The 11182-nt window shown below is 41.8% G+C and overlaps 1 protein-coding gene across 1 annotated transcript in view; it reads right to left on the bottom strand.

Annotated features, from left to right (window-relative positions):
* The window catches only part of LOC139628980 (cadherin-12-like), a 95005-nt gene that overhangs the window by 25134 nt on the left and 58689 nt on the right, over positions 1-11182 (bottom strand). The window contains exons 6-8 of the mRNA XM_071491275.1: positions 4589-4756; positions 4257-4444; positions 210-463 (exon numbers count right to left, since the gene is read on the bottom strand). Coding sequence (XP_071347376.1) covers positions 210-463; positions 4257-4444; positions 4589-4756 — 610 coding nt within the window. The remainder of the gene's footprint in view (positions 1-209; positions 464-4256; positions 4445-4588; positions 4757-11182) is intronic.

An 11182-nucleotide genomic window follows, 5' to 3' on the forward strand; every position in this document is an offset into this window, starting at 1 on the left:
TAATTTAAGGCCATATCTTCCTGGAATTATCCCAACCCTCCAGGATTGTCCAGGAAATTCTGGAAGTTAGAAGCTGGGATAGGAATGAATGTAATCAAATATTTATACAAAATCTGAATCAAACAATATGAGTTCTCTTATGTACTTTGACAGCAGTACTAGGTGCTGCTAACATTGTTCGAAACACAAACTAACGAAGAGCGTGTTACCTGACAGCACTGCTGCTGGCATCCAGGTCGTGAGCTGTCACTGAACCAATAATGGTTCCTGGAGGAGTGTCCTCGTACATGTCCATAGAATAGGAAGTCTTGGTGAAGACAGGAGGCTCCTCCATGTCCAGGACATTCACCTTTACTGTCGCTGAGTCCTTGAAGGGCCCCAGGTGGAGGAAACGGGGGTCAAGCTGTGTGTTGGAAGCCTCCACTTTGAAAGTGTATGACTTTTTGGCTTCATAGTCAAGAGTCTGCAGAGACACAAGAATAAAGGAATGGAGAGACATTGAAGGAATAAATAGGATTATACTCGTAAAATATCTCAAAGTGGTATTTATACACACACACACACACACACACACACACACACACACACACACGTATATATATACATACATATATATATATATATATACATATATATATATATATATGTATATATATATCATACCCTTGGCAAATTTTGACTTAAAGTTACTTTTATTCAACCAGCAAGTTTCTTATTGATTGGAAATGACACAGGTGTCTCCCAGAAGATAATAAGACAATGTACAAGAGGCATCATTGTGGAAAAAATAATTTCTCAGCTTTTATTTACATTTGAACAAAAAGTGGCATGTCCAAAATTATTCATACCCTTTGCAAACTGTCACAGTCTATGGGAAAATAAAAGTTCTATACCATTCCAAATAGTCCAAGCTGTTCTAAAGCATCCTAATTACCCTGATTCATTGGGAACAGCTGTTTTAATCAACTCAACAGGTGAAAAACAGCAGCTCTCTGGTGTTGGTTTGTTGACAGTCATGGCTAAGACAAAGGAGCTCAATGAGCACCTGTGGCTGCGCATTGTGGCTGCTCACAAGTCAGGAAAGGGCTATAAGGCCATATCTAAATGTTTTCAAGTTCCAGTGGCTACAGTACAAAGTATTATTAAAAAATACAGGATGTTCTGCACTGTAGAAAATCTCAGAGGATGTGGTCGGAAGCCAAAAGTGACACCTGTGCTGGCCAGGAGGATAGTGAGAGAGGGGAAAAAGAATACAAGGATCACCACCAAGGCCATTCTGGTGAATCTGGGCTCTGCTGGTGGCAGCGTCTCAAGGCAGACAGTCCAACGGATACTGCACACTGCTGGGTTCCATGGACGCAGACCAAGGAGGACGCCACTTCTCCAGATAAGGCACACAAAAGCCCGCTTGGCCTTTGCAAATGCTCATCTGGACAAAGAAGAAAACTTCTGGTCTTCTGTTTTATGATCAGGTGAAACAAAAATTGAATTGTTTGGCTACAATGATGTATCCTTCATTTGGCATAAAAAAGAAGAAGCCTTCAACCCTAAGAACACCATCCCCACTGTCAAACATGGTGGTGGGAACCTAATGCTTTGGGGGTGTTTTTCAGCCAATGGACCAGGGAACCTAATCACAGTAAACGGCACCATGAAAAAAGAGCAATACATCAAGATTCTCAACAACAACATCAAGCAGTCTGCAGAGAAACTTGGCCTTGGGCACCAGTGGACATTTCAGCATGACCACGACCCAAAACACACAACAAAAGTGGTGAAGAGATGGTTAGCGGACAAAAACATTAACATTTTGCAGTGGCCCAGCCAGAGTCCTGACTTGAATCCAATTGAGAATCTGTGGAGGGAGCTAAAGATCAGGGTGATGGCAAGGAGACCCTCCAACCTGAAAGAGTTGGAGCTCATCGCTAAAGATGAATGCGTTAAAAATATCAGTGGAGACATGCAAAAAGCTGGTCAGCAAGTATAGGAAGCGTTTGATTGCGGTAATAGCCAATAAAGGCTTTTCTATTGATTATTGAGAAGGGTATGAATAATTCTGGACATGCCACTTTTTGTTCAAATGTAAATAAAAGCTGAGAAATCATTTTTTCCACAATGATGCCTCTTGTACATTGTCTAATTATCTTCTGGGAGACGCCTGTGTCATTTCCAATCAATAAGAAACTTGCTGGTTGAATAAAAGTAACTTGACTGTATATTAGTGCATGTGAGTCCATTCTTGTTGAACCGTTGGCCCTCCCTACATTTAAAACTCACAGGGACAGCTCACATGCAAGATGACACAGTGCAGTAAGCACAAACAAAGAAAGTGATAAGACAGGGCACAGGTGCACTGGCTATGGGGAATACTATATATATATAATGACGAATGGAAGACAGAGGTGTGACCAACAAAGCATTTGTTTTGGTCTGAGATGCTGGTGGTCTGTTGCAATATCCAGTGGCAGGGAGGATCATTTACAGAACCTTTAACTTAACACAGCTGATACACAGGAAGCCTAGACCTTTCACAATACAACTCAGTACTATATAATTACAAGAGAACAATATAATTAAAATGTCTCCTTTTGTCTTTTTGTGAAAGCAATGTGCTTCCATTACGTAAAACATTGACAAGAAAAAATAATAATTAAACTTAAGTATCTGTAATAAAATACAAAAGACACATCATTTTTACAAAAATTTAGTAGGCATCTGGCCAACATAAATCTAACCTTGCCATCATATCACCTGGTCTATTAGAGCTGCAATTTAAACCCACTATACAGTAGTTACCTCCCGTCATTTGCATCTTGCACTACTAGCTATTTATCATAAAAGTAGTTTACAATGTTTTATAGTAAATAAAACCATATGATATGAAAATTGGAGAGAGAGAAAGAGAGGATGTCATGCAGCGAAGTGCCAAAGGCTGGACTTGAACCCAGGCCATCTGGGTAAAGAGTAAGATCAAATACGATGCTCACTACTGGGTGAGCTACTGGAGAACTTATTTGAAAAACAATTTTATTTATTATTTTGTCTCTCACACAGCTCACAGCCTCTGTGTGGGATCCACAATAGTTTAGCCTTTATTTAGTTCCAACTCCTATTTGCCATAATGAAGGCAAGGATCCATGTATTTGGACACACTCCTCTGCTTCCCTGCAGTTCAAAAGCAGCCAGAAAACCAGAGCGGCTTGGTAGACTGCAGTTCAGTACTTCACTGAGCAGTGGTGGAAATACCATCACTCACTCAGTCAGTCAGCCAGTCAGGGACATTCGCAATTAAAGGGCTGGCCACGGTGTTGCGGTCCAGCCAAAAATTTGCTGCCACTCACAGTGGAGATTTGTTACCAAATGGAACATTTCCTTTAGGGGAAATTGTATGGTCCATTCGCACATGATAAACAGATTTTGCACATTTGTGGATCACTTTCTGTAAGTCTGAGACCAATGTGATATTAGTGACTTCCCTCCTGTTTGTTTGGTCTTTTTTGTCCCATTCATACTCCGACTGATCTGTATAAAAAATCCACAAATGTGAGGTGCAGTTACCAGCCACAGATAGCAACCTTCTCTCACATGATCTGACAGGACTATAGTCTATACTGGAAGAAGGATAAATCAGAATACGGCGGATACGTATTCCCTTGAGGAGCTGCTTCAATATTATGTTCACAAGGCCAAAACTGTGTTTTATGAGTTCACCCTAAGATTGAACTTTGACCACCAATATCAGTTCATCCTTGAGTCCAAGTGAATTTTTTTCTGCCATATTTGAAGAAATTCCTTCATGGTGCATTCACAAGAATAGGAGGGATGGATGGATGGCTGGACAGGTGGACAACCTGAAAACATAATGCCTCCCATCCTGGCTGTTGCCGGAGCTGAGGCATGACAATGGAATGGAACAAGGAGGAGCAACCATATTGTGGTGTTGCAGACAGGTTACACACCTCCAACTCCTCAGCAAGGTAACAACAACCAACAATCTTATTCTTTATTTCTGACAGTGTTGCTGCCCCCACAGCTCGGGAACTTATTAAAATATACTTGCCGTTACCACCAGTATTCACTGGTGTCACCAAATCAACCAGGACTGAAATCTAAAGGATTATATTTTAAAAGAGCATAATCCTTCCCATCTATTGGACGCTTTCATTTGAAAAAAATGTGCAGGATGTGTTGAGTTTTGCTCATAATAGATTACCACAGCTGTGAGTGTGTGTGCAGTTGATAATTAGTGTATGTACCTTTTTTAAGACTACAATTCCCTCTTGATTTTGGCCATTAGAGATGATGCCAAACATGTTGCCCTCATCGCTTGGAACAATGGCATAGTCCACCTCTGCATTGCTGCCAACATCCAAATCCTGGGCCTGAATCTGACCAACTGCTGAACCAACTGATGCAGACTCTGGCACCCGAAGATGGAAGATACCTGAGAGAATAACAGAGCCAAGAGAAAAGCAATAATGTACAATTTAAGAAAGAGCATGGAGACTTAGATTTTATTCATCCATCTTAACAGACAAACCAATCACGATATTGATCTATCCAAACATCACTGTTAAGATGTTCTTACTCTTAGCAAAGCGTGGTGGGTTGTCATTGACGTCACTGAGGGTAATGTTGATGGTGGTGGTGGAAGCCAGCCCCCCCAGTTGACCTCCCATGTCCTTAGCCTGGACAAGAACCTGGTACTCCTCTTTCACCTCACGATCCATGTTGGCCAGCGCTGTCCTAATCACTCCTGTGTGGGGAAAATTATAAAAGTTAACAATCCATCTATTCTGTAACCCATTTAATGTTTTTTTTAATGTAATTTAGTTCAGTCCCCAGATTTCTATCCCATAGAGTGCTGCAGGGATGGTGTATTTCCATAGGCCAACCCAGAAGTTAGCATCACTGTAAAGTTATTCCACTGCCTTTTGAATTATTGCAGAAAATAAGCTCTGTGAGAAACAAGTGTATGATAATTACACATTTTGTTCAGCAAGATAACACCACTGTTTTTGATTTTTGAAGCCTAAATTCAAACACCTGAAGTATAAACCAACTGTACCATGGCGGTGATTTCAATGTCACCACCACTAAGCATACAACTTGTAATTTGATTGAGTGTGCTTACCTCTTCTACAAAAGCCTTTTCTCTTAGAAAGTTAGTAATAGTTTGCAAGAGCATATATAAAAACAATAAAGCTGTAAAAGCTGAAGACTGGTGTTCGGCATGATTGTGTTGAATGTCCCCAACAACCTCTACACGTAAAAGCTTGAATAAAATCACAACTGGGGTATTTACTGATGACAATAAAAAGTGAGAATAGACAGCTGGACAGACAGACAACCTGAAAACATAATGCCTCCCTGCCTTGGCTGTTGCCAGCGCTGTAGCATAACAATGGAATGGAACAAGAAGGAGCAACCATGCTGTGATGTTAAGTTGCAGGCAACAGGTTGCACACCTCCAGCTCTTCAGCAAGGTAACAACAACCAACCATCTTATTCTGTTAATTCTGAGAGAGTGTTTCTGCCCCCACAGCTCTGGAACTTCTTAAAACATACTTGCCGTTACCACCAGTATCTATGGGTGTCACCAATTCAACCAAGACATCATGGTTGCATGACTTCAACATCACCACCATTAAGCTTCCAACTTGTAATTAGATTTTGCTTGCTTACCTCATCTACGAAAGCCTTTCCTCTTATAAAGTTATTTGTAGTTTTGCAAGAGCACAGATATGAACACAACAAGGCTATAAAAGCTGAACACTGGTGAGCACAATGGTTTTCATGCTTGGCGTGATGACGTTTAATGTCCCTAACAACCTCTGCACGTAAAAGCTTTAAAAAAAAATCATGACTGGGGTATTTATCGACGTATTCTCTGTCTTAGAATGAAATGTGAAAGACCAACAGGCAGACAACCTGAAAAAATAATGCCTCCTGTCCTGGCTGTCACTGAGGCATAATAATGGAATGGAACACAGACCTTATTTCAGGCATCCAACCAAAAACTCATTCAGAATCCATAAAATGTGAGAAGGGCACTGAAGGTGCAAAAATGCTGAGGTTTCTGGGTTTTAGGAATCATTCCCACAGCACTCTATAGGATGGCTGCAATGTTAAACAAAGTTTAAGTCAATATCTTCCATGTGACCAGACTGCCAGCATCCTCCATACAATGTACTAGAACCTTCATAATGATGTATTTTTTAATATGATCAAAGGACTGCTGTGTAATTCACATTGATTTATTATTAGTTTTAGGAAACATTATGTTGTTTGATCAGTTAGATTCAATTCATTTGGTTTATTAGGATTATTTAAGTTTAATAGCTTCCTTTTCTGCTCATGACAGAGTTGATGTCAGTCCAGGGTCTTCATGATGTGTGATGTGAAGGCCACCGATCTATAGTAATTTGGGCACCCTACTTCAGGTACAAGGGGTTTTCCTCAGGAACAGTACCCTCCCTGTTTGTAAAGTTAAGTTGAAGATCCTCTGGAGAGGCTCAGCCGGCTGAGCTGTACAGTCCTTAAGCAGTCTCAGGTGTACACCATCTGGGCCGGCTGCCTTTTCAGGACATAGCCTCTTGAGCTCTGCCCTCACCTCATCCACTGTAAGGGACAGGATCCAAGTTTGGCGGATGTTGCTGCTGCAGTGTGGGTGTTGCAGCAGTGTGAAGGAGATTTTGTAGGAGAAAGTGCAGCTGAAGCGGTGGAAGAGAGAACAGGTGAGGCTGTGTCACAAACCTGTCCCCATCACCTCATGTTGCCTGGCTGTTCTTCTTTTCATAGCCAATGATGGTCCTCATCCCCTTCCACACCTCTGTAGTGTTGTTGTGCTGCGGCTTCCTCTCTAATTTTCTTTTGTAGTTCTCCTTTTCCTGCTTTAAACTCCTCTTCGTCTCATGTTGCACACACCTGTGACAGTAAACTGGACTGGTCCCTGAACACAGATGTACTGGAAGGGGCAAAATCAGCTCTTTTTCCTCAGGAAGCTCAGGTCCTTTGATGTCTGCACGTTTTATCAGTCAGTGGTTGGGAGTGTCCCTTTCTATGCTGTGGTCTGCTGGGGCAACAGCATGTCAGTTGAGAACACTGGACAAGCTAGTTAAAAAGGCTGGGTCTATGCTTGGTAGGAATCTGGACTCACTGAGGACTGTTGTCGAGAGGCGTATGTACTGTAAGATGCAGGCCATCTTGGACAATATCAACCACCCTCTGCATATCCAGTAGCCAACTTCTCATTTTGCTGCACTGCAGGACTGAGCAATTAAGGAAATCCTTTGTTCCCATTGCCATTATACTGGTCAACACCTCAGGCAAAGGCGGTGGATCATGACATGGACTTAATATTAACTGAATACATTAATGAGCTCCTGGACAATATGAATTTCCCCAGGTAATAAAGTATCTATCTATCTATCTATCTATCTATCTATCTATCTATCTATCTGTCTGTCTGTCCTCATCCTCCACACTGGGGTCAAATCTCCTGTCCCTTACAGTGGATGAGATGAGGGCCAAGCTCAAGGGGCTGTGTCATGGAAAGGCAGCCAGCCCCCTTCTCAAAGACAAGCTAGAAGGGATGGGAGTGTCCTTGATGTCTTGGTTTGTGGATAACTTCAAAAGACGACCACAGTACGTCAGGCTGGGTAACTGCGTCTCAGGGACAGTGGTGAGCAGGGACTGGGGCTCCACAGGGGTCTTCTCTGGCTCTGTTCCTGTTCACCCTGTATATGACGGACTTTAAATATAACTCAGAGTCTTGACACATCCAGAAATACTCAGATTACACAGCAATCGTGGCATGTACCAGGAAAGAGAGCGCAGGATTCTGACAATGGCCTTCAGTGAATGGAGCAACAAGATCTCCCTCCTTTTTAACACCTCCAAGACCAAGGAAATGGTCATTGACTTTCGCAGGTTTAGGCCCACAATTCAGCGAGTCAATGTTCGAGGGAAGGAGGTGGTGCAGGCTTATAAATACCTAGGTGTGCACCTGGATAGTAAAGTGGACCAGTCCCTAAATAAAGATGCCATCTATAAGAAGGAGCAGAGCCTGTTCTTTTTCCTTAGGAAGTTCAGGTCCTTTGACATCTGCAGTGATATGCTGCACGTTTTGTCAGTCAGTGGTGGCAAGTGTTCTTTTTTATGATGCAGTCTGCTGGGGTAGCAGCATGTCACATAAGAAAACAAAGAGATTGTACAAGCTGGTTAAAAATGCTGAGTCTGTGCTTGGAAGGAGTCTGGACTCACTCAAGACTGTTGTGAAGAGATGCAGCAGGCCATCTTTGTCAATACCAATCAATCTCTCCACAAAATCCTTGCAGGACAGAGAAGCAGCTAAAGCAGCAACTAACGTCTCACCTCACCGGGCTGCAGGACTGAGCGGTTCAGGAAATCCTTTGTTCCCACTGCCATCAGACTATTTAACAACTCAGAGGATCAGAGGATCATAAGCTACTGGACAATTTGAATTTCCCTATAGGGATCAATAAAGTATTTTATATCTTTATCTTTTATCCTACTATTGGTATATTTTTGGGAGATCAACCCTTAATTATCATGCACAAAATTGATTTTGATCCTTTACCAATAGCAGCATAATGCTCCCTTCACCTCACTATACAGATGGCACTTAGCCTAATTGTTGCAACAGGACAAAGGACTACATTGTAGTTTGGCTGGGTAGATTAGTTTTTTTTATATGTTTATTTATTTAGAGTACAGCTTTTTAAAATTTTGTGTAAAGATTTGTTGACATTAAATCATTATTTTATAGACCACAAACAAACATATCTTACGTGTGAAAACCCCCTAAAGCATGCACAGTGCGGCGTTGTTTTCTTTGTTGTTGCCTGTTCTTGTGATAAATGTAGAAATAGTCAACGCTAAAGACCACTTTCTCTTGGTAAATTGTTGAGTATTAAATGTCTTGAGTATTAAACATCTGTGTAAGTCTATGAGCATTTAAATTAATTACTATATGTCATTTTCTATAATGAGAAGGATGCCCTTTTTTCACTTGAGCACCAGCCCCCCAAATTGTGTCTGTGCACAGCCCTGCCTTTTGTCTGTTTGCTTCTCTCCTTCTCTTTGTGCTCAATATAGTCAAATTCCCAATTAAGGTGTCATTTACATTATTTTATGTTTCTGTTGTCAGTCAAGGGAACAAGTATTAAATAGTAGCTGAAATGCAGCAGTTTAAATAATTGTAATGAAAAACATATAACAGGTTTTTTTTTTTTTAAATGCACATTTCTTTACATGTTCTCAGGCAAAAACCTGTTGAAGTCTCCAACTTGAAGGGAGCTGAATAACAATTTAATAAAGAAAATACATTAAACTCAAACAGTATTTAACAGGCTTTGCTATTCATCAAATGGCTCTTCAACAACAGGCCATGGAGGTAGAACTATAGAGGAATGGTTCTGCAGGAATACAATCCCTCACACTCACTCACAATGAAGTTTGCATTGCATTGCAAAAATGTTAGCATGTCCACATTCTCTGGGCTGAGACTGGCTCTCTATGTATCCTGCTGCAGAGAAGAGGTTGTCTGATGGTGCTGAGGTGCAAGGGATGCACAAGTAGGACTTTGCTAACTTAGCCAAGGTGGGATATGTTAGCCTTCCACCTGTTACGGTTTTGAGTTGTATGTTTTTGTTTGTTGCACTTTTTGCTCTCTTTCTGTTCCCCCTCCCTTTTTCTGTTTTTTCCCTGCAGAGCTTGTGTGTGGCAGGGGCGTGGTGCAGCAGTGGAAGCCTGACCCACCTGCAGTCCATTAGTCATTAAGCCAGTTTAAAACCCCCGGTTCATCACCCACTCTCTGCCAGATTATTCCATGCTCTCTCCCTGCATGCTGTTCCCCGGCTACCCAGTCTCCAGATTCTCCGTTGCTCTGTTTCTCCAGCCATTCACCTGCCTGCCAGCCTCCTGCCTCCTTTTGCCTGCTCTGTTGGACTGTTTTTGGGTTCGTGTCATTAAAGAAGTCTTCAGTTTCCAACTCCTGTCTCTGTGCGTCTCTGCTCCGGGGTCCTAACCTAATAGGGAACCTAACACCACCAATGTAATGGATTTTTCTTCCTTGGCAAGGGGTGTTCTCTCCAAAATATGTGAGGACTTCGTTCCTCATTTGGCTGTTGAGATCCTTAGCTTCCCCCTCTCTCTGCTCTTCCTCACTGCTGATTCTGGAATCAAGGATTGAATCAAGAGCTGTAGATCCTGAATCAGCTTTAGTAATGGTGGAGGTGGCCCTGGCTTGGTCATAGACACACTCATACTGCTGCTGAGGTTCCATCTCCCGACTTACTCCAAGTGCATGTGTTCATATTTTGTTTTGCACAAATGCAGCACTAGCCCCCTCAGAAGTGGAGTTACTGTAGAGATCGTGGTATATTTGTCCCCACTGGTCAGCTTTTAAGTCAAGGTACCATTTGTCCCTCTGTGTGACAGTTGAGTAAGCCAGTGTTGCAGTTACAGGCCACCTTTGCTCAAGCAGCTGGCTAACCATATAGTATGTGCTGTTCCATCTTGTGCTTACACCCTGAACCAGCTTGTGGTCAGGTGTGCCCATTTGTTGCTGTTTTTGTCTCAGCTTGGTGTGCAGATCTAAAATGCAGGCAAGGTAAAAGAAAATTAAAGAGATGAAAATGCATGTGCTGAGAATAAAAGGGAAATGCAATTAATATATATTTGACCAGCTGTTACTCAAGTTTCTGTGGTGAAGAAATGAAGGATTCGCTTTAAACTGTCTCTAAATAATTGCATAAAATAATCCAAAAAATCCACAAAGAAAGCATCTTAATGGTGCTTTACCGCCGCTGTGGCATTGGTTGGCTTACTGCCACCAAATTAGGGGACGTTGCCACTGTACTCCCACGTATGAAAATGTACACCCAACTAATTGATTTATTTAGTTGCCAACTATTTTAATAATCGATTCAATCGATTAGTTGTTGCAGCCCTTCTGAATATATATGTATGTATATATACACTGCCTGGCCAAAAAAAAAAGTCGCCACCTGGATTTAACTAAGCAAATAGGTACGAGCCTCCTATTGGATAATTACTGCATGGGCGATTATCTTTCAGCTGGCAACAAGTTATTTAACCCCAACTGGTGCAATGAGTTGCTTCTCATTTCTTAAACAACCATGTCGAAAGACACATC

Source organism: Trachinotus anak, unplaced genomic scaffold (genome assembly GCF_046630095.1).
Source record: "Trachinotus anak isolate AG129_WGS33_773 ecotype Australia unplaced genomic scaffold, CSIRO_AGI_Tana_v1 ptg000012l, whole genome shotgun sequence".
Lineage (NCBI taxonomy): Eukaryota > Metazoa > Chordata > Actinopteri > Carangiformes > Carangidae > Trachinotus > Trachinotus anak.